Here is a 24,768-nt window from a genome sequence, read left to right on the forward strand (position 1 = left end):
ACTGCACATATTTCAGCACCACTTTCTTGGGAACAGATACAAGTGTTGGTGTATTATGTAAAAGTGCACAAAAGAGGAAAACACAATGTCATTACAATGAACTACACTCAGGAAAAATGTGATCAATAACTCATGGCAAAATATTTTTACATTAACATAAGTTTATCAGTTTTCACTTTCACAAGTCGAAGCAATTCATCATTACTCAAGATTTAACAGTTGAAATGACTATACAGACTTTATTTAATGCAGCAAAAAATATTTTACAGTGTAGGCTACTAAGATCTTTTCTTTTTTTTTTCTTTTTTTTTGCCTTTTTCTTGGTTGCTTTTATAAACAGACAACCATTTATTTAACAGTGCCTTTTATAAAAGAGACTATAATATAACTAAAAATTACCATTATGTAGAATATTTTTGTACTTCACTTTTATTTGTTCCCATGTTCTAGTGTGGTGACTCTGACATTACAATGAACAAAGTAATTATGCAATTATTAAAATAAAAAAATATAGGCTATTAAGTGATAAAAACATCTAACATGGCCACTTCTAACGGATTTAAATTGTCTGCTACTTTTTGCCAGCCCTCTCTCCTGGCTTTTGCAGACTTTGAGGTGTTCCCTGGCGTTTTGTTTAAACATTAAAATTCCGAATAAACTTCGACTATTAGTTCTTGCTCTGCTGAGGAGAAAAACTGAGCGCGCTCTTTGGCCACGCTGAGCAGCCAATAGCAGCGTTGCTGATCAATGTTTCTACTATCGATACATATCCCCTTTTAAACCAGCGCATGAACGCGCAATTATCTCAGATAATTCAATCCAGCTATTCTAATCATATCCGGCAAGTGTGTTCGAAGAACCTAATTAGCCAGATCATGATTAGCATGATGATATCATCTTGGATGTGTAATTTGATCTCGGATGTTTTAAGCAACGTACGAAGAACGGGCCTCTGATCTACTTACCTGATCTACTTACCTGTAGTGGTGGGCAGATCGAGGCTTCGTGAAACAATGAAACAGTTGAAGCAAATGTGCCATATTGTGTCGAGGCTTTGAAACAATCCGACACCCGTCTCAACGGTGACACCTAGTGGTCACTTGCAGGTGATGATCTGAAACAACCTTGACAACGAGCCATTAAAAAATGTGTTGTTTTTTTATTATTGTATTTTTCTAATATGTGAAACTTGTAACATGTAGGCTCCTCACTGTGCATAATGTTATTTTGGTCATGAAAAATGAATATTAATAAAAGAAATCAAGCCACAATGTCTCACTTTTTTATAGATTTTTTTCAAAAATATTAATTTACTTAGCCTACTTCTTTTCTTACAGATAATTTCTCCAGCCTTTGAAAAAATCCTCTCACAAGGGACACTTGTTGCTGGCATGCAAATATATTTTTTAGCAAGGACATACAAATAATTATATTTCAAACAATGCATACCTTGCTTAGATGGCCCAGCAGTGTCAGTAGCAGGCCTAGGTACAGGGGGAATGATACCATCCAACTAACTGTAATAAACATTATGCTGACCCAGTTTATATGTAAAATCGTTGGTATATGTAATCTATATGTAGGCTAATATCTAAAATCACTTTACAGTGTGATGGAAATAAACTTTTCTTAAAGCATGTTGTATATCACCACAGATTTATTGGCACCCTTCTATCTGTGTTGTATACTGTAATAGACAATTGTCCTGCAAAATGATGAGGTTTTTTGTAAGAAAAACATTGCGAGCAAATGTCGAATTCTTGTTTGAAATATAAATCAACAACGTAAGAGGCTTTAGGCTTTTTTTTTTTTTTACGAAAAAAAAAAAACGAATAAAGGGGCCGTTTTCTCGTTTGTGCTTATTTCATTTCAAATTCCGTGTACGCACAAATTACTTCCTTTTACACTGAAAAGTTCACGCACATCCACATATGAAATCACTCGCATACATATATACACAACTAAAGCACACATCCACGTTTTATTTTGTATGTATGCGCGAGTGTTTTATTGATGTGTATGCGCGCATCGAGTTTATATGTATGTGCGAGTGTTTATAGGTGTATATGCATGGAAGTTTATATGCGAGTGTTTATAGGTGTATATGCAAGGAAGTTTATATGTATATGCAAGTGTTTATAAGTGTATATGCATGTAAGTTAATATGTATATGCGAGTATGTATAGGTGTGTATGCATGGAAGTTTATATGTATGTGCGAATATTTATAGGTGTATGCGTGCGTCAAGTTTATATGTATATGCAAGTGTTTATAAGTGTATATGCATGTAAGTTAATATGTATATGCGAGTATGTATAGGTGTGTATGCATGGAAGTTTATATGTATGTGCGAATATTTATAGGTGTATGCGTGCGTCAAGTTTATATGTATGCAAGTTATTCACAAGTGTATGCATTCATGACTAACATAATGTGTATTGGTATGGATTTCATATTAGTGTGCACGTGTATTTCATATATGTATTTTTAACATCCAATAGTATACATGTATATGCGAGTAATTTATAGGTGTATATGCACGTGTGTTATGTATGTATTGATAAGCGAAGTTTGATTTAAATCCTACGTGGCGCCTCAAAGACTTTCCTCCATCTCGTCCATTCTGCTTTTCTCTTCCTGACCTCCATCTGAATTTTGCGCGTCGTCAGAATCACGTGTCGACAAACAAGCTATAGACGGAGTAACATAGAGCGCTTACTGAAGGCACAGAAGCTGATGATGCTTTCTTCAATGGTACACTATTATGTGTTTGAGCCAATACTACAAAACACAACAAAACCCTTTTTAATGCTTTTATTGATTGGAGAAATTAAAGTTAAAAAGAGGTTGAAATTCAGATTTACATAATGGAGATGCTGTATGTTTCTATTACACTTAAATTGTCATCAATTAAGTAGGTTCCCTTTAAAAAAAAAGATTTCTGTAGTAAAGATAAATTCAGAAAATGTTTTAATGCATGTTCAATCAATGAACTTGTGGGCAGAATGACTTTTATTCAAGAGGTCTTTCACAAATATAAGCAAGTTTGGCATCTTTGCTATTGTCATGCCAGCAGTGGTTACCTAGAATAAGATAAACAATAAATACATGATTATTTTTATGAATCAAAGACACTTTTATTAATGCAATTAACTTTATATTTAATTAGTTTGAAGAAATCTGTTATATTCATACCAAAGTTTATTTCCAGAACGCTCTCATTATTTTCATAATTGTCAGGTTGTCCACTGCACCAGTTGATGTAATCAAAGACAGATCCATCAGCCCACATCCACTGTCCGTCCTAAAGAGTGAATGGAGTGATTAGAAAGTTCTGAAACTCATTTCACAAGTTCATTTGTTGTTTACACACTCACTTCTTGCAATTGATGAAAATTTTTCCTTTTTATAAAATATTTGTGCCCAAATTCATATTGCGTCCATCTGACTGTTTCGATCACCAGCTGGAGTGCCCTTGAGAGCCACCAGAGGGCACTCCACATCAGACTATTGTGACCCTCACAAACTAACTACATTTCCCATAATTCTCTGCAGGGACTCATCAGCACTCATTGTTTTCAGCTGTGTCTCATTATCCTGTTTAGCTCACCCTATATAAGCCTGGTTCATTCTGTTATTCTTGTACATTTAAATAATAAAAATAATTAAATGTTTTATCATTTGCATAACCACTTACTTTTACAGCATCATGACCACCAATCCAAGTTCGTGTCGCACCAGGCACCATGTTCAGCAGAAGATCGTTTTCAGCTCTACTGTGCACCGATACAAGATTTCCACCAAAAGTTTGACAGGATTTCTGAAAAGGCAGATTGTTTTTAATATCATCAATCAAAACTAATTATTTTAGTAATTTGTAACATTAATAATGGTAAATGTAGTATTCCTCAGCATTACAGATGTTTTTCCAAATGTGATCTGCACTGTGAAAAACTAAACTAAAGGGACCTTTGCAATTTTTTTTTAAATGTACAGACTTTTGCATGCGCAGAAACCTATTTCATTTGTGCGGCACTGCCATTTTACTATGAAGAAGACAGGAGTATGGATGCACATGAATTAATAACACTATATTTGCTTAACATGTGGCTTTCATTAGGGCAGTAGTATAGTCTATCTCTAATATCACGGCCTTATCTCTGCTTCATGATATGGGCTGATGGCACAATAGTGTACATTGGGCTAATAAAAAGTGTTTATCCCTGAATATTGTACGCCAAACACAGAGGTTTTTCAGATTTCCCATCATGCCGTTCTGTCCGTATTTATGATTCTTTGCAGACTTTAAAAACTGTGCAAATATAACATTAGAAGCACATCCTGAGAGGTGTCATGTATTGTCAGGACACGGACGTGTCACTAAACAGAGCTGAGGGCCACTGCCGTTTACATAGTGACATGCAGGACTCTTGCTCATGATGCATCACATGACCATACGAGCCAATACATCTCTGCATGAGCAATTCAATACAAAAAACATGTTTAAATTCTACAGATTTATTTTTCAGTGAACATTATTATGCACCAATCATTTCTATATAGACTGTATTTTTTAAATGAACTTATGAACATGTTACGTTTACACCAGAAGTGCGAGTGGCTCATTATTGTGAGTGTATTTAAAGATGAAATAATACCCAAAGGAGGATCCAAACATTTCTTCAAAACCCCTGGAATAACTCATGAGGCAAGAGGGTGTAAATGTGGTTACTGATGCAAGTTTGGGCATTTCTCAAGATTTCTTCAATATTTGCAGATTTGTGTTGCTTATTTAAGTTATACTACTTATTATTATTATTATTATTATTATTATTATTTAAAGCTCATTTCAATAAACAAAAATATAAGAATATTTATTTGATGATCAGATTCTTCAGTTCAGATCAGATTCACTATCAAGAAATCAGAATGTCTGAATTCTTGATATTTCTCTGTATAACTTCAGAAAATGACATTTCAACCTCAAATTTATGCATAAACATATGTTTCATAACAATAATAGTGATGTCAGTAGCACATTACCTCTGCTGCCATCCAGTCAAGTGGTGTATCGAAGAATTTGACACATTTCAGTCCAAATGCAGACCATCCAGTGGGGCAGCCATAAGCTGTATATATAATATTCAAGAAACAGTGAGAGTATTTACATACACAATCATTGATTATGCTTAATAACCCAACAACATGTCATGTAAACACTTTAAATAGGGTTATTATTGGGTAAATATCATAAACTGTTTAAGTTACTCAAATAAGTGCATAACTTCTTGGAAGAATAGAAAATGTATTCTTTGCTCTCACTGTAATAACAATAATTATTTCAATAGTAACCTGCTGCGTCCCCCTGAGAGAAGGTCATGAAGAGAAGCAGAAGTGTCAGCTTTTCCATGGTAAACCTGGGAATGAATTGTTGTGGCAAATTCAAAGTCTTTTTGGTTCGGGTCTCAAAGGAAGCTCTCAGTGTCGAAGTTCCAGGTCTCAGAAGAAATAACTTTATTGAACAATCAACAAAGTGATATGCCAGCCATTAATCTGAAGTTACCACTGCCAGACTTCATGTCTTATACCTTGTTCTTATCGTTTGGTACCCAATGGGCATCCTCATATCTTGCCCCTCCTCGTGATATCGCCACCGTTAAAAACATCTGTTTCGGGGCCTTCTTTCTATTGGTGGAACATCTCAAACATCTTATATAACATGTTTTTCAGTGCCTTCCAGTGCTTCCCGCTCCCTGCACCCCTCCTCCATGCAAATAGAAACACCCACAAATTAACCCTCTGGAGTCTGAGGGGTTTTCTGGGCCCTGGAGGTGTTCTGACATGCTCTGACATTTGTTGTTTTTTCAGTTATTTATAAACATGTTAATGGCATAGGTGTAAATTCACTCTATAAAGCACAAACAGGGCTACCATAATATCTGATCAACATGCTTGTAAATATTTGTGTTTTTTAGAGAATAATGTTTATGCGTGGTTATTTGAAAAAATAAAAATGAAAGTTGCTGAAATAAAACCACAAAACATATAGTAAATATGTGTCCACAAGACTTTTGACAAATGGATGTTGTTGCCTAGGATTTTTTCTTCAAAATGATGTGAAAATCATCCTGCCTAATCGTTCTCATAAAACAATACATTGATTTAAACGTTGTAAAACAGTTTTTTTGTCAGAAGAGGTTTATGCATGGGAGTGGTAATGGCTATAAATATTAATGAGATTCAGACCAGGGGTGTGACATAGACACCCCCCCCCCCCCCCCCCCCCCCCCCCCCAATGACTAATGGCCCATCGCAGCCTGAACAAAAGAAGTAGAGGAGGTTTTGTTTTTCAATCTGTTTTATTGTAATTCCTCTATGTGGAGGAACATAATGTTCTAAATTTGCTCTAAGCAAATCAAATGTGACCAAAATAAAAAAAATAATCAGTCTGTTATAAACAAAGCAATTGTGAGCGATAAACAAAAGTAACTTGTACAATCCGACCCCCCAAACATGAAAAGAGCTGAAAGAAGTTAAAGAGAAAACAAATAACGCACACTATAACCTTATAAACAATAATATGTTATAAATCAAATGCGACTTTTAATACTGTAGGGCAGTAGCCTACTATTCCCGGAAGCAACCTCCGAGTGGCCCAGCCCATGGTCCCGTGTCGTCAAAAACGTTACATAAATTCAAAATAGTGCGCGCAGAAGCACATGCGCAAAACCGTTTTGTAAAATGATATATGAATTATTTTTATTTTATCATATGTCATTTTAAAAAAAAGGACATTTTACAAACCTACGTTTTGCGCATGTGCTCCTGCACGCACTTTTTCAGTCAGAACACAGCAATCAGAGGAGGACGCGCTGAGGAATTTGTGACTGTTTCACCTGTTCAACCACATCAAAGTTTCGTAATAGTAAGTCCGTGCTTTTTCTCTTTTTTTCTTTCTCTTATGTGCTGAAGGGCCGCTGTGCCTTAGTGAAACGGTGTTTGTACGTGAAGAGCTCTTTTCCAAAACGCCATAAACCTAAAAAGCTGTCTCAAAGATCCAGCAAAAATAATGATTATGAATATGTAAAATATTGCAATAAGACATTTTAATTGTTTATTAACTTCTGGCAAAGATGAAGTTGACGATAGGCTATTGACTCGCGATCTTCGCAGTAGGCTAGTGAACGCACCAGAGAAATGCACATTTATTAGGCTACATAGTTTTTTTGTTTTGGATGGTTTTGTTTAGAACCAGCTTTCTGTAAATATATTTCACATTTTTTAGACCTGCGAGGTGAGTAGGCTACGGTCTGGTTCATGATGATCTCCAGTTCAAGCACCTTATTATGTTGTGATTGCTAGCCTAATTACTTATTATGTATTAAATCCAGGAAATTTGTTAATGAAAATAATATTAAAATTAAGATACAATTAATACAAAACGAAATTCGTTTTAAATAATGGATTTGTGCTTTCTGTTTTGAGGTCTCTGTGAAAGTTTGAAAGTCTTTTAGTGCTGCTTCAGAGCGCTCGCGTCCATAATGGAGAACTGTCACGTAATATTGTTTTTTCCTCATAAATGCGAACATGTGTCAACTAATGCAAGTACATTTAAAAAGACTTACTCACCCGAAATATTATCCACGGCTGGATCAAGTCGCTCAACGTTCGTCGCTCAAAATACAAACGTTCGTCGTCAGAGTCCTGCTCTTCTTCTGAGCAAAATTTGAACTCGTGTCATCTTCCAACAGCACAGGAAAGTGAATAAATGAAACTTGCTGGTTTTAAGGCATTTCAGGGGGCGTTTACCTTATTTTGCATAGATCACCTCAGCTCATTATCTTATGAATAGCGCGCTCTGCGAGTGGGTGTGAACTCATTACCGATAATTAGGTGAGACGGGAGAAACTGTACTTCTCTTTAGTTTCATACAGATTACATTGCAGGAGAATATTTGTTTTGAATGTGAATTGTTTTATTTAAAAGTAGAAATTTAAAGCTTTCTTTAGACGCATGTTTCATGGTTGTGTGATAAGTATTAGCTGAGTTTCAGTTCATTTTCCAGACTTGTTTCAGAAAGATTTTTGCGGAGACAGAGTGAGCTGAAAGCGCACCCTGTTTATTTTATTTATTTAAAAATAAAAACAAGGTTTTGATGTTAATGTGAGTGTACACAAAAAAAGAAGACCCTCTATAGTTTATACTCATGTATTTATTTTATTAATATGACCGTAAATGACAGATTTTTTTAAGTTTATGTTGCTGCTATGTGAAAAAAATCCAGCAAAACGCGGGGGCAAGTTTGCCGACCTCAGAGGGTTAAGAAAACATCTCTATCAGTTTCACAACACATGTGTGCTCCAAATACTCACAACACAACCAAATACAGAAACACACTGCAAAAGTTCACAACTCTGCAATGACGTGCAGCCTCTGTGCCCTTTCATATAGGCTGATTTATTTAGAGGTTTTTATTCTCTGTCTGGGAAGCAGACAAACATTTATTGCTGCGGTCCCTTCAATGGGCTGACGGCCATGTTGGAATGCTGAATATCCGTACCTTTATCTGTCATGTTTGGGGATTGAGAGCTGAGATTGGGTAACTGTGCTGCAGTTGTACTTTCGCTAAAGTATGTTTTGTTCTCTTACGAGAGATTCTCTCGTACTGCGTAGAATACGCTAGGGGAAAATCCTTTTCCACGAGAATACTGAAGCCAAAAAATTATCCTTAATTTTGTATTAATGTAAAACGCGTTGCGGCAGCATACAGACATAGGCGAGGCAGCTCGCGCGCCTATTGGCTGGTCTGCTGGCAACTGCTTAAGCCTATCGAGCGAGACCTAGAGTGACGTCAGACCCAATGAGGGCGCTTTGCGCCCTCTTGCGTCACGTCCCGCCGAAACGGGCGTGGCTAAGGTCTATAAATACCGCTCGCAGGCCTTATATCTCTGATTTTTCATCCTTCAGCGAAGCAACTCACATCGCTGGATCCGAGAAGAAGCCGCGCTGTTGAAGAAGCACTTCAGCGGGACGAGTCGAGAAGCTGCTGGCCGCGCCGCCTTCATCGCCTTCCTGCTGCGCTAATCCGGCGTTATATCCTTTCTCTTCTACTGTGCCTTGTGTGTGCTCGCTGCCGCGACACGCACTCTCATTGCACTAAAAGAGCCGGGCGTCTTTTTCAAGACGCCCCTTTCCTGAGGATCACGCAGTTCTCGCGCTCGCTGACGGCGACTGCCCTCACTGCGAGCTAGGTACTGCCTATGGTGACTCTGAGGACTCACCTGGCATCCTTCTCCGAGACTGCTTCTCCGCCCTTCCAAGCCGCAAAGCTCGCCGGTTCGCCCGCTTGCCTTGCCTGCTTGGGGGACGATACCCGCTCTCCCTCTGTTCGAGCCGCGCAACCGCGCCGTTCACAGGGGATGTCTGGAGCGGACCGTCACGGGGCTGGCTTTCTCTCTCCCTCTGTTCGAGCCGCGCAAACTGCGCTGCTCACAAGGGAGGCTGGAAGCGGATGGTCGGGGTTAGTTTTTCTTTACGTTACAAGAAAGCTACCCTACCCCTGCGCCCCATTCACGCGTCACTCACCGGCGAAAGGAGAAAAGTATTTACAGTCCCGTTGAGACCGGACTGACCTCATTTCTCACACATGTCTCAGTTCCCTGATCAGGCGACTGGAAATGTCTATACTGCAGCAAACGTGCCTGTTTTTTAATACACGCACGCCTGCAAGCAAACGCCGAAGAAAACATGTTGACGCTCTTTTATATGCTCGTGCATCTGAATTTCTTTGTGTTTCCCCCCTGTGGCTCAGTGGCGGAAACCTAGGTTTTTTCACACGGGAGACCGGTGTTCGAATCCCGGTCTAACGGCAGATAAATTATGCCGCCAATGCTTCGTTCTGTCAGTTCCCTGGAAGGCGACTGCAGACGTGCATTTTGCAGCCGACGAGCGCGTTGTACAACCCGCTCGCCTGCACCTAGACACCGTTTCTATGGTTCCCATGCGTCACTGGCGAAAGGAGAAAAGTGTTTACAGTCCCGTCGAGACTGGACTGACCTCATTTCTCACACATGTCTCAGTTCCCTGATCAGGCGACTGGAAATGTCTATACTGCAGCAAACGTGCCTGTTTTTTAATACACGCACGCCTGCAAGCAAACGCCGAAGAAAACATGTTGACGCTCTTTATATGCTCGTGCATCTAAAGGCCTTTGTGTTTCCCCCCTGTGGCTCAGTGGCGGAATCCTAGGTTTTTTCACACGGGAGACCGGTGTTCGAATCCCGGTCTAACGGCAGATAAATTATGCCGCCAATGCTTCGTTCTGTCAGTTCCCTGGAAGGCGACTGCAGACGTGCATTTTGCAGCCGACGAGCGCGTTGTACAACCCGCTCGCCTGCACCCAGACACCGTTTCTATGGTTCCCGTGCGTCAGGAGAAAGGAGAAAAGAGTGTTCTAGTCCCGCTGCGGCCGGGCCGATCTCAATTTCTCACACATTTCTCATTCCCCTCTGAAATTCAGGCGACTGGAAATGTCTTTATTGCAGTGAGCGAGCCTGTTGTTACACGCACGCCTGCAAACAAACGCCAGCATGTTGCCGCTCTCTGATAATACTCGCGCTGACTGAAATCCTATGTGTCTTCCCCTGTGGGCCAGTGGCAGATTCACAGACTTCTGCACGAGAGACCCGTGTTCGATCCCGGATCTACCGGCAAATAAAATTATGCCGTCAATGCTCGCTCTGTCAGTTCCCTGAAGAGGCGACTGCAGATGTGTATTTTGCAGCCAACGAGTGCGTTGTACAACCCCCTCACCTGCACCCAAACCTTGCCGCTCGTCCAGTTCCAAAAAATGTGACTGGTCCAGCGTATTTAGCAGCCAACAAGCCGGTTCCATTGCCCGCTTGCCTGCACAAAAAAAGCCATTTTTACGGCTACCCAGATAAATCCCTTAAAGAGTGTATTTTCTGGTGTCCCGGCCACGGCCGATGGTGTTTTCATGTGTAGAAAAAATGCCCACTACTCAGTGCCCATTCCTACACACAAGCACAGCCCTTCACACAGGGCTCGCGCACATAAAATCGACTCAGATCGATTGCGCTTTAAACGTAGCAAACGTGCCCGCTACCCAGTGCCCACAAACGCTACTTCCCACATGTCTCATGGTCTCTGTAAATACAGGACCAGTATGCATACGGTCTGCTCACGCGAGCAATGCTGTAAAAGTGGTGTATGTGCCCGCTGCTCTGCGCCCACGCCCACACACAGACATGAAACTAGCCCAGCCCTCCCCCTCTCAGTTAGACACTGCAGAGGAGTCGAGCGCGAGCATTCTGCCCGCTGTTATCAGCACGCCCCCTGCCTCAGATGTCATGAGCGCGACGCTTATGTCCCAGCACACAAAAGCCGCTGTATCGCGAGCCGATCAGAGCGTGCTTCGCATCCAGCCCCTAGCTACTCGCGCACTTGCGTGGGAAAAGCTTCCCGGGGTTTCGAGATGGGTGCTGAACATCATAAAGAAGGCTATTCGCTGCAGTTTCGCCGTCGCCGCTTCATGGCGCGCGTCGAGACCACGGTAGAATCGAAAGTAGCTCATCTACTTCGAGCCGAGATTCTGAAACTGTTGAGCAAAGGGGCTATAGAACCCCTATCTCAAGCTCAAAGCGAAGGGGGGCTTTACAGCAGAGACTTCCTGGTGCCCAAGAAGGACGCGTATTTTCAAATACAGATAGCGTCACGTCACAGGCAATTTTGAGATTCGCCTTTGAGGGCCAGGCATATCAGTACACAGTCCTGCCTTTCGGCTTGTCCCTGGCACCCCGTACATTTACGAAGTGCATGGACGCAGCGCTCGCACCCCTCAGACTACGGGGTATACGAGTGCTGAACTATCTGGACGACTGGCTGATTCTAGCCCAATCTCACTCGGAGCTTGTAGAGCACAGGACCATTTTACTCGATCACCTCGAGAATCTCGGTCTCACAGTGAACTGGGAAAAGAGCTCGCTATTCCCCAGTCAGATTATATCTTTTCTGGGAATAGAGCTGAACTCGCTGCTAATGACAGCACGCCTGTCATCTCAGCGCACACTGGACATTCGGCGCGCAGCCGGCTCGTTCCGCTGCGGCGCGATAGTCCCTCTCAAAACATTTTAAAGGATGCTAGGTCTGATGGCCTCAGCATCTTCAGTTCTCCAGTTGGGCCTTCTGCGCATGCGCCCACTGCAGTTCTGGCTCAGAAAGAGAGTACCACGCACAGCGTGGGCCTCCGGTCGGCTTCGCTTCAAGGTCAATCAAGCGTGCATTGCAGCTTTGAAACCTTGGGAGGCAAAAGACTGGTACCAATCAGGTGTAAGCCTGGGGACTTCCTCGAGAGTGATGGTGGTGTCCACGGACGCATCCACCTCGGGATGGGGAGCACTGCTCGAGGGCAGACCGCTTTTTGGCCAATGGTCAAAGCAGGAGAAGCTCTTACATATCAACTGCCTCGAAATGTTGGCAGTGAGCAAAGCGCTCACGCGCTTTTGTCCCCTCATAAAGGGACACCACGTGCTAATACGTTCAGACAACGTCTCAGTGGTGTCCTACATAAATCGCCAGGGCGGCCTCAGGTCCCTGACTCTGTACAGGCTAACCAAGCGCCTCCTGATATGGGCCCGCAGCAACCTGCTCTCGCTGAGAGCGGCGCACGTGCCAGGGCTCCTAAATATAGGACCAGACAGACTGTCCAGGAACCAGGTTCCGACAGGGGAATGGTCTTTGCACCCACAGACAGTCCAGCTGCTGTGGAAGAAATTCGGCAGAGCGGAAGTAGACCTGTTCGCGTCTCAAGAAAACGCTCACTGTCCAGAATTTTTCTCGAAGAGCAAGGACGCGCTGACCCACGAGTGGCCTCGCCGTCCTCTCTACGTTTTTCCCTCCGTCTCCCTCCTGACTCAGGTGGTAGAACGGGTCAGGGAAGAAGGATGCTCAGTGCTGCTTGTAGCCCCACTTTGGATGAGCCAACCTTGGTTCCCAATTGTGATGCAGTTAGCGAGCACCACCCCGTGGCCAGTGCCTCTGAGGAGGGATCTCCTCTCTCAAGCCAACGGCTCGATCTGGCATCCTCACCCAAGAGCTGTGGTCCCTCCATGTGTGGGCTATCAACGGGTACCCGCTGACCTCCCACAGGGAGTGTTAAACACTATCACACAGGCCAGAGCTCCGTCTACGCGACGTCTCTATGCCTCAAAATGGTCAGTGTTCTCTAGCTGGTGCACAGCTCGTGGTGTGTGAAGACTAAAATTTTTATCTAATATTGTTTTTAGTATTATTATTACTTTTTATTAATATTCATAATCAGTAGTATTATTAATCAGTAGTATTATGTATCTGTGTTATAATTTTTATATACATTTATAATCATTTGTAATCAATTGTATTTTGTGAATCATGGAGGAGAGACTTTGTGAGACTTTGAGTGTGTTGGAGTTAGACTGAAATGTTTGTGCAGTGTTTACCAAGCATAGCATAAGGAGATACATTGTTAATGGGAACCACATGTTTCTCTGGTGATGTACTGTTTTAGTTACATTATAGTCATGTGTTTCACATCATGTGTTTTTCTGATAATGCAGTTTTCTGGTCAACATATACAATAACTGATAGTCTTTGTCTATGGCAGAGAGATGACGAGATGTTGGCTATAAAAACCAAGCCCTTCTGTCCGAAAAAGCAGAAAGAGATGGAAGATGACTGCGAAGCTGAATCACGACCTTCGTTTTATCCATTGTCTCTTTTTCCTATGTCTTATATAAAATAAATAAGAGATATCTTGGCAAAATCACTGGTGTCTGTTTCCATGAAATCAACCAACAGGGGAAAGCAAGATTTTTAAATCTACAGTGTGTCACCCCTGCATTGCGGTGTGACGGAGGTTCTCTCCTTCCTACAGGAGCTGTTGGATAAGGGCAGGTCCCCTTCCACGCTCAAAGTCTATGTAGCGGCCATAGCAGTGTTCTCTTCGACACGCTTGGCCAGTCTATTGGAAGGAACGATTTAGTCATTCGCTTCCTTAGAGGAGCTAAGAGACTGAATCCTCCCAGACCTCCCACAGTCCCTATATGGGACCTTTCTACGGTACTGGAAGCCATGAAAGGTCATCCATTCGAGCCCTTGCAGAAGATTGATCTTACACACCTGTCTTTCAAGACGGCGTTTCTTCTGGCTCTCGCTTCAGTGAAGCGCATAGGGGACTAACATGCGCTCTCAGTAAGCGCGACGTGCATGGAATTTGGGCCGAATGACTCTAGAGTTATACTCAAACCTAAGCACGGTTATGTTCCTAAATCCCTCAATACACCGTTCAGAGCACAGGTCATCTCCCTGTCTACTCTGCCGGTCACTGAAGGAAATATGGACGAAAGCTCCCTTTGCCCAGTCAGGGCGTTAAGAGCTTATGTGTCTCGCTCGTCTGTTTTCTGACAGACGGAGCAGCTCTTTGTTTCGTTCAGCGGGCATTCTAAGGGACTAGCCGCTTCGAAACAGACCCTATCCAGATGGGTAGTGGACGCAATAGCGCTAGCTTGCACAACCAAGGGCATGCAGTGCCCGCTGGGTGTCAAAGCGCACTCCACGAGAAGCATGGCTTCATCGTGGGCCTGGTCAAGTGGGATTGCCTTGCAAGATATTTGTATGGCGGCAGGCTGGGCCTCTCCGTCTACATTTATAAGGTTTTATAACCTAGAGGTTCCCGCACTACAGGCCAGACTACTGTCGGTCTAGTATGGCCAAATCTCATGAACTGACGCTGTCAGTTATGCAGCTATTTGAGTATTGCAGTCCTTGCTCTATGCTGCCATAAAGGAAGAAAGTGGCTAAACCCCTCCTCTTCCAGGATTCCCTGTGAGTCCCCTGGGTGATTGTGTACTGTATGAACTCCGGGCTGTCACCCTTGAGTCTATAGTATCAGATCCCAGCACGCACGGCGTTTTACAGTAGGTTCCCCTAGCGTATTCTACGCAGTACGAGAGAATCTCTCGTAAGAGAACGTACTCGGTTACTAACGTAACCTCGGTTCTCTCTAGAGAGAGGAATGAGTACTGCGTATCCTGCCGTGCATGCACGCGCTCTGGTTGCTTCGACTATGAAAAACCAGAGATATAAGGCCTGCGAGCGGTATTTATAGACCTAAGCCACGCCCGTTTCGGCGGGACGTGACGCAAGAGGGCGCGAAGCACCCTCATTGGGTCTGACGTCACTCTAGGTCTCGCTCGATAGGCTTAAGCAGTTGCCAGCGGACCAGCCAATAGGCGCGCGAGCTGCCTCGCCTATGTCTGTATGCTGCCGCAACGCGTTTTACATTAATACAAAATTAAAGGATAATTTTTTGGCTTCAGTATTCTCGTGGAAAAGGATTTTCCCCTAGCGTATTCTACGCAGTACTCGTTCCTCTCTCTAGAGAGAACCGAGGTTACGTTAGTAACCGAGTACGTTTGTTCGTTCTCTTTTATTGCGGGTTGTATTGATGTGTATTAACGTGCATGTTTTCTTTATTGTTAAAGGGGCAGACCAGCCACTGTTTCTTGCATATTTAAGTTCCCTTTCAGTCGGTCACGTTTGACGTTACGTGCACAAACAATAAACGCTTCAATCTCCTTTCTCTGCCACTGACTCGCCGTGTGGAACAGTCATGTTGTATAACAAGCGTAGAGGCTCACAACATCCCAAGTGTCCAAAGACAACACATACCCCTGCCCATGTCACAATATGAAAAGTAACTTAACTAAAATGTAAAAATAATTAAATGTTTTTTCATCTGCATAACCACTTACTTTTACACCATCATGGCCACCAATCCAAGTTGTTGTCGTACCAGGCACCATGTTCAGCAGAAGCTCGTTTTCAGCTTTACTGTGCACCGATACAAGATTTCCACCAAAAGTTTGACAGGACTTCTGAAAAGGCAGATTACATTTTAATATCATCAATCAAAACTAATTATTTTAGTAATTTGTAACATTAATAATGGTAAATGAAGTATTCCTCAGCATTACAGATGTGTTTTTCCAAATGTGATCTGCACTTCAAAAAACAAAACTTGTTCTTAATCAGTATTTTATGGAGCCTCTGAAGCAGGGATGTCCAATCCTGCTCCTTGAGGGCCACTGTCCTGCAGAGTTTAGCTCCAACCCCAATTAAACACACGAACCAGATAATCAAGGTCTTAATAGGCATTCTAGAAACTTCCAGGTAGGTGTGTTGAGGCAGGCTAGAGCTAAACTCTGCTGGACAGTGGCCCTCCAGGACTGAGTTTGGACCTTTGCAACAACAACAAAAAAACATTTACAGACTTTCGCGTGAGCCCATGAAACTTTTAAGGTTTATGTATACTATAACTTATTTAATTTGTGCACCACTGAGAGTATGGACGCACATGAATTAATAACGCTATATTTGCTCGGCTTTCATTAGGGCAGTAGTATAGTCTATCTCTAATATCACAGCCTTATCTCTGCTTCATGATATGGGCTGATGGCGCAATTGTGTACATTGGTCTAATAAAGTCATGAGCCAAGTGGGTGTAAATGTGGTTACTGTTGCAAGTTTGGTCATTTCTCATTTGCAGATTTGTGTTGCTTATTTAAGTTATACTACTTTATTATTATTTACAAAAAGCTAATTTCAATAAACAAAAAGTAGCACATTACCTCTGCTGACATCCAGTCAAGTTGTGTTTCGAAGAATTTGACACATTTCAGTCCAAATGCAGACCATCCAGTGGGGCAGCCATCAGCTGTATATATAATATTCAAGAAACAGTGAGAGTATTTACATACACAATCATTGATTATGCTTAATAACCCAACAACATGTCATGTAAACACTTTAAGTAGAGTTATTATTGGGTAAATATCATAAACTGTTTAAGTTTCTCAAATAAGTACATTAAATATAAAATGATGTGGAGTGCAATAAGTGAGGAGACAAGAGACGGAGACGCGTCGAGTCAGCTTTACTCTCCACTTCAATATATCTACAGTATCACACTGTACAGCGAGTGAGGTCAAAACAGCCAAACAACGTTAACCCGGAACTCGTATATCATAACACATAGTCCCTTGGTGAATGTCTCTTTCAGTCTTACTTGTGGGTCACCACAATGTATTCTTTGCTCTCACTGTAATAACAATAATTATTTTAGTAGTAACCTGCTGCGTCCCCCTGAGAGAAGGTCATGAAGAGAAGCAGAAGTGTCAGCTTTTCCATGGTAAACCTGGGAATGAATCAGCAGCAATGGTAAAATATGACTGTGCATCATAAGAATATCTACAAAGATACCAAGCAAGAAAAAAGCTATTTGAAATGCACAACATATAAATAAATGGACTTAATCAGTGTCTTAGGCTTATTTTATAATAATAAATCAAATAAAAAGAAGGTAGCCTTAATGAGCTGCATGAAATATTAAGACATAAATGTTAATTATACATATTGTTTCACTGGCAGAACTTTATTCACTTAAAGAGATAGTTCAACTCAAAAATGAAAATATCATGATTTACTCACCCTATACTGTTCCTAAACTGTATGCTTTTCTTTCTTTTGTGATACAACAACAAGAAGTCAATGGGGTCCAATTATGAACTGCACTGACTTCCATTCTATGGACACTGAAACATTCCTCAAAATATCCTCTTTAGTGTTTCATGCAAGAAAGAAAATCTGACAGCTTTGCAACGGCATGAAGGTAAGAATATCATGACTGAATTTTCATGTTTTGGATAAACGTAATCTCTTTTTTTTATGCTATAAACTAGTGTAAAGATCTGCCAGTGTTTTAATACAAAATATACACGTAAATGAAGGGATGTTAAAATACTTGCATGTTTATTTCAGAATGTGCCGTTAAAATGTCAGTAATGCTGCAGTGATGCTCTATGATGCATTTCCCCCTACTTTTATACTAGATGTTATATGTAAATCACAAATGGGATAATATTTCAATAAATATTGATCATTTTGACATACTTCCTTTTACACCAGGTATAATTTGTTATTTGGGTGGAGTGAGAATTGGATGGATATCAAAGATATTTGATACCTTTATTTGGATTCTTCCATAAAACATGCTGTAAATAAAAACCCCTGAGGAGTGTAAGCATGGTATGTTTGCTCAGTCCAATGAAACAGTGGATAATAAAGGCCAGTTTATCAGGTTCAATGAATGAGTACCAACAGCAGAGAGAAGGAAAACAGGATGGAAACACTTCCCATGCAATGTGAGCTTGAACTGGATCAGGGGTTCTGTGGGCAACAAACAATGCCTTGTGCCTTCATTTAAAGGTATAGTTCACCCAAAAATGAAATTTACCCCATGATTTACTCACCCTCAAGTCATCCTAGATGTATATGATATTCTTCCTTCAGACGAATACAGTTATATTTAAAAAAAATCTGGCTCTTCCATGCTTTATAATGGCAATGAGTGGGTATATGTCTTTGGAAGTCCATAAAAGTGCATCTATCCATCATAAAGTGCATCCATCATAAAAGTGCATCTATCCATGATAAAAGTGCATCTATCCATGAAAAAAGTGCATCTATCCATCATAAAAGTGCATCTATCCATGATAAAAGTGCAACTATTCATCATAAAGTAAATCTATCCATCATAAAAGTGCATCTATCCATCATAAAAGTGTATCTATCCATGATAAAAGTGCATCTATCCATGATAAAAGTGCAACTATTCATCATAAAGTAAATCTGTCCATCATAAAAGTGCATCTGTCCATGATAAAAGTGCATCTATCCATGATAAATGTGCATCTGTCCATGATAAAAGTGCTCCACAGGCTCTGGTGATAAAGGCCTTCTGAAGTGAAGCGATGCGTTAGTGTAAAAATATCCATATTTAAAACCTTATCGACTAAAATAACTAGCTTCCAGCAGACGGCCTACACAAGTCGACTTGCGCCACCAGAGAAACACTTGGCGATGTATGACGTAGATGTAGGAGTAGTCTGAGATTTGACGCCTCTCGCGGTTCAAACAAACAGTACGCATGTTATTACTTTTTAAAGAGCACACGTTTATAACAAACATACAGTAAAAAGGATGTTGTAGAGTTGTTACTGTCATTCTCTACAATATGCTGTTCTTTGTTGTCACTAGCCGCGTTTCCATTACCCTTCAAACTGCACAAATAGAAATTGCGAATTGAAAATGCGCTCAATGGAAACAGGTCAATTTAAAAAAAACTCCCATATATCACAAAAACGTTTTTACACAGTTAGTGGAATTTAAGAGTGAAGAGATCCATTAATGCTAACACTTTCTTTTCTTTTCTCTTCTCTTCTACTCTACATCAATAAAAAAAAAAAAAAAAAAAAACGTACATATACTGCGTTAGACTTGTTACGAACTGCTCCAACACTCAAAAGCAGTGGCGGTTCTACATTGAATTACACCCTGGGCGAGACCCCCTTCGAGCACACCCCCCCATTATTATTATTTTTTCCAATATTATAATAAATAAATACATTTATTTCCCAAGAAAACAAGACTTAATATCTTATGTCATTTTACCACTTTGTTAACGTTATGCATCTTTATTTAAGAAATGTTTGATATTTGGACTGGAAACAAGACAAAAATACTAAGTAAAAAAAGCATGTTTTGCAGTGTAATAACTGAACTTGTAACAGTTTTGTTGCAAAGCACAATATTATGGTGAAATTAGATCTCGTGTTTGAGTTAAAACCGAATTATTGTTAAGCATAGCAAGAATCATAGCAAAAAGGATAACAAATAAGAGTTATACACACCAATTAATATTGCCCCTTCATTCATGACATGGATACCGTAATCATACAGAGAAAACATAGCTGCATACCTTTATCTTTCGCTCGTTTCTAAATTGGACACCTGATGGCTTTGACCTTTCTTGTCCATCTCTTATGGCGCGTTTCCACCGAGTGGTACGGTACGGTACGGTACGGGTCGGTACGGGTCGGGTCTGTTAACCATGATTTGGCTAGCGTTTCCACCGCCAACAGTACCCTTACTTGATAGGCGTGGTGTATTCCAGAAAGTAGTGATAACGTCACTTGATAGGCGTGGTGTATGACGGAAAGTAGCTTGACGTCATTCGATCGCGCGGGAAGAGGAAAGTCCATGGTGTTGACTTGTTGTGCTCTGCACAATCTTTGTGAAAGGCATGGAGAGGATTACCAGCACGAATGGGATACACCTGTTGCTGCAGAGCCTGTGGTGCCACTGGCACAGGGTGCAGAGGAGGAGGGCAGGGATGTACGCGAGGGTCTGATGCGTTATTTGAACAGTTAAATCTGTTGTACAGATAGCAAAGGCACACCTGTGTAAACGCTAAGTTTTGATTTTATGGACATGAATAAATCCTTTTTACTTTTACCCTGCCTCTTCATATTTTGTGAAATATTTTTGCCGCTGCCTCTTATGTAGATGGTGTTTAAACATGAGGTATAATTCATTTTGGGTAACTATATCAAATGGCCAATCTGGTAACGCTTAAGATAATACTGCGCAAGTACACATAATTTACAGCATACCTTTTGGTAATTATAGAGTGTGTACATGTAATTATAGGGGAACAATTTATAATATTTGGTGAATAAAGGAGTAACAACCATGAAAAATACAAATAAAATGCAGTATTTCATAACTAAGCTACCCAACTAAGGGCTAATTATTTTAATATTACATGGTATGTAGCTTATGACCTATTATGCTAAAAAACATGGAAAATTACAAATAATTTATGCAGTAATTCATGATTACAGCCCGGAAAGTACTGCGTAAGTACACCGAATTTACAGCGTACCTTTCTGTAATTATTGTACATACTTTATAAGTACACGTGTAATTATAAGGGAACAATTTATAATATTTATAATATTAATTGATAATATTTGGGGTAAAGGACTTATTACTCTGCAATACCTATGACTGTAAAAATAAATAAATTCAGATTTTGTTTGCAATAAATGTAAAGTAACACATTGCTAACTATTTTGTATTTAAGGCAAGCATAATCTCCCAAATGGCCATTATGGCCAAGGTAGCAAACAATAGATGTCATTGACACCAGATGACAGGAACATTAATAAAACGACCTCAATTTATAGAATGGGTAAGGGAGGAATTGTGTGAGATGGCCATTGAACACAGGACACATGAGGTAATGAAAATGTACTTTAATTTAAAAAGTCAAACAAATGCTATTGACAAAAAAATGAGCTGTGCGACAGAAAAAAGGTTTTGTAAACAAGTGCAAACAAAAATTAAAAGTGCAAACAAAGTAAACGAGTGCAAACAAAAAACTAAATAAGTCCAAAAAAATTAAACAAGTCCAAAAAAGTAAACAAGTCTAAAGTGCTGTGTGCAAAAGAGCACAAGTGGCTGGATCATGGCACAGGGTTGGGGCGACTACTCAACGCCTGCACCAGCTGACTGAGCGTGCCGAGGAAGGCCTGATTGAAGCTTGCAGACTGCTCCATGTGTTGGCGAGTTAGTTCAGCCTCATGCCGCCTTGCCTCACGTGCATCCTCCAGCATAAGTTCGAAGCGCCGGTCACGGCGTTCCTCCATCCTCTCCAACCACTCCTGCTGCTTCTCATCAGCTGCCTGCATCTCAACCAGGGCCGCATGAACATCCTGTTGCCCCCTTTTCCTCTTGCCTGGAATGCAAAAGAGACAGGAATGTTGGTTTGTTTAGCGAAGCATTTTGATCCTTGTGATTTGAGCCAACCAATATTATGGGGAGATATCTACAGTACTACAATACAATGTCTAAATTGGACATGTATATATTAACATATGACGATAATGAACTCATGATACAATATTGCGATACTCCACGACATATGATAAAAGGTAAAAAAAAAAAAATTATTGTCGATTAAAATGAAAACTTGGATATTACATTGTGGGTTTAAATGGATAGGCTTGGACTTGGTGCTTGTAACCCAAGGACAATGGTGACACCAGAATAAAAATATTCATGATTCTGAAGCTGAAAATACTGAATTATTTTAGACGAATATTCTTAACGTTCTGGTAATAAGACATTTGCCATTATGAGGACCCACAAATATTCCCCCATTGCATTAGTATACATCATAAGCAACATTATATAGTAATTTAATGTAGTACTGACACTCTGAAAACATGATTTTTTTCTCACACAGTAATTTTTATTTTGGGAGAACTATCCATGATACATATTGTCAACATCCACAATACGTATTGTTGCGCTTTTGTATTGCGAAATATATTATGGCACGATATATTGTTACACCTCTAGTATATATTATTACAGTATTATACATTTCTTTTCACTCTGGTGTTCATGTCTTACCGATTGTAATACGCCGAGGTTCACTCGAAGTTGATGGAGCAGATTCTGGTGGTGGTGTCGGGGTTGATGTCCTGGCAGGCGAACTTGAGCTTTCAAGGGTGGAAATCTCATCAAGTGCCTCCATTTCCTCCTGACAGCTAGGATGCTCAACTGAAAATTTACAAAAGTCACGTTAATAACACAAACGGCAACAATGCGGTTGAGATAAATACAGAACATACAACGTAGAAGTGGGTAGCCAAACAAAGCATTTTTACTTTGTATAATGTACATAAGTATTTTTTTTTTAAAAGAGTAAAAGAGTAACTTTTATTGCACTACATTCCAAAGCATAATATTGTACTTTTTACCCCACAACATTACTGTACTGTTTAAGCCTATTGAATGTGGACATTTTCACCTTGCTCTGATATTTCATAATAATTTTCAGACGGAGTTCTTACTCTTTCCTTAAGCTATATCATTGGACCCATCTCTCTTTAATATATATTTAGTAGAATATGTTTAGTAATAAAACAGTTGTATTTTATTAGGGTATCTGTAGGCTACAAGTAACGTTACTGGACATGTACTCCGTCCACCACAGGCTAATAAACTAACGTTAGCGTTTTGCTAGCTTGCAAATGATCGGTTGATACCACACTGGCTGGCTGACAGACAAACAACAGACTTGCACAAAAGTTGTGCATTGAACGTAAGCTTTCCCGTGATCGATGTATACTAACGTTATATTTCACAATTACAAACTTACCGGGAGGCTCCATCATCGACTCCAGCAACGAGGTAGCCGTATCGATGCCTCCTTCTCGTCCCAAACTCGCCGGTCTGTGCCCGTAGATGGCGTCCATCATTTCTAGCCACTTCCAATTTTTTCTGTGAACACCACTCCGGCTGTTGTGGTCTTTCACCTTACGATAGTCACTCCGCAGTTTCTTGCATTTAATGCGGCACTGCTCGGACGTCCGCTGGTAACCCTCGACAGCCATCCTCTCAGAAACATGCTGAAAAACCTTTTCGTTTCTCACCATGCCATCGAGTTCCCTTTGCACCCTTTCTTCACCGATGATACCCAAGAAGGTCTGCACCTCCTGGGTCGACCACGGTAAAGTTATGCTGCGCGGCGACATTGTTGCGACGGTGTTGTAATATAAAAATGGCGCCTCGTGTGTTGTGTCTTTCCCCTTGCGGCACGCGCAAATGACGATTCTCTGTCAACCAATCAACGTTCTGCAGTGAGTCTAGCTCCACCCTTTAGTACCGTTCCACTGTGCTAGGTACCCCAACGGAAGGGTACCCAAAAAGTGGTACGGTACGGTTCGGCTTTTTGGTACCATTCTCAACTTTTGGCAGTGGAAACGCAAATAAAAGGGTACCGACCCGACCCGACCCGTACCGTACCACTCGGTGGAAACGCGCCATTATTTGGCACTCGACATCGACAATCAACAGATTTCCCCTGATCCCCCCCATACCAACTGTCACTCACGAGTCACGACCAGAAGTCAAGACTAAACCAATTCACCTTGGTGGTGGTGACCAAGTAATCGTTTTGTATTACCTATTTTTATTCAGACCATTCAGAAAAACAAAAATGTGCAGGAAATATAGAGGCCTGTATTTATAATATTATGAATGAAATGTGCGTTATTTGGAAGAAAGTCGAGGTGTGACTGACTTAGATAACTATAGATTGCCCGGTTTGCCCGTGCCTAAAACCGCTACTGCTCAAAAGGTTGGAGATCCAAAGGCAGCTTTTATTAAAGGGATAATCCAGACACGTAGTCCAATGTAGTGATGTTACATTTGACACTGAAGCTTCAAAGTGTGTATCGAGTACGCAGCGCAATCTCTCATGAAGCTCTGTGCCGGAGCGCGTATTGTTTTCAGAGGAACACATGATCAACGAAAAACGAAGCCTCACTTTCTTTCCAGTCACGTGAATGCTTCACTTTGCGTGTCAGAATGTTTGAACCCAGAACACTACTCTACAGGGTTTAGGAAGTTTAAGTCCATTTACTAACATTTTTTTATAAATAAGCTTATAGCCTATGTTATATTATCATATATTCTGACACATAAACAGCATAGAAACTATAAAATAATTAGACCAACATTTACTTGTATCTGTTGAAGATTTTATAATTTTGAAAATAAGTAATTTAGCTATATATTTGTACACTATTATTTCCTCTGTGTGTGTCTTTGGTTTGGACTTTGGAAGCCTGAACGGCCAGAATGCTGATGCAACAGAGAATTCTATTTCAGTAATGTCAACATGGTACAAAATATTTCTCAAAATATCTATAGAATGTATTACCATTTGTGAGAAGCTGGCCACTGAGCTGGAGTGATCTCCTGCAGGAGGTGCTCGGCTTTGTTTGTGAAATAAAGTCT

The 24,768-nt window shown here is 40.8% G+C and overlaps 3 protein-coding genes across 5 annotated transcripts in view; 1 reads left to right on the forward strand and 2 right to left on the reverse strand.

Moving 5' to 3' along the window:
* The window catches only part of LOC311298339 (ladderlectin-like), a 166,963-nt gene that overhangs the window by 71,940 nt on the left and 70,255 nt on the right, over positions 1–24,768 (forward strand). The window lies entirely within an intron of this gene.
* Positions 2,803–20,051, reverse strand: LOC311298335 (galactose-specific lectin nattectin-like). Of its 3 annotated transcripts, none has more exons than XM_084421159.1 (9): positions 19,874–20,051; positions 17,187–17,251; positions 16,686–16,771; positions 15,810–15,932; positions 5,353–5,512; positions 5,044–5,129; positions 3,698–3,820; positions 3,196–3,304; positions 2,803–3,083 (listed from the first exon to the last, which is right to left on the reverse strand). In XM_084421159.1, the coding sequence occupies exons 2-9, from the start codon at positions 17,242–17,244 to the stop codon at positions 3,013–3,015; spliced, it is 816 nt and encodes a 271-aa protein (XP_084277285.1). In that variant the 5' UTR covers positions 17,245–17,251; positions 19,874–20,051; the 3' UTR covers positions 2,803–3,012. The 3 variants fall into 3 exon arrangements, with proteins under 3 accessions (XP_084277285.1, XP_084277287.1, XP_084277286.1); XM_084421161.1 differs by lacking the exon at positions 19,874–20,051 and adding an exon at positions 19,806–19,845; XM_084421160.1 differs by lacking the exon at positions 19,874–20,051 and having other exon boundaries at positions 17,187–17,572.
* LOC311297783 (uncharacterized protein) lies at positions 21,217–23,748 on the reverse strand. The gene is made up of 3 exons (XM_084420218.1): positions 23,126–23,748; positions 22,375–22,524; positions 21,217–21,694 (listed from the first exon to the last, which is right to left on the reverse strand). The coding sequence occupies exons 1-3, from the start codon at positions 23,499–23,501 to the stop codon at positions 21,423–21,425; spliced, it is 798 nt and encodes a 265-aa protein (XP_084276344.1). The 5' UTR covers positions 23,502–23,748; the 3' UTR covers positions 21,217–21,422.

Source organism: Rutilus rutilus (genome assembly GCF_951802725.1).
Source record: "Rutilus rutilus genome assembly, chromosome: 10".
Taxonomy (NCBI): Eukaryota; Metazoa; Chordata; class Actinopteri; order Cypriniformes; family Leuciscidae; genus Rutilus; species Rutilus rutilus.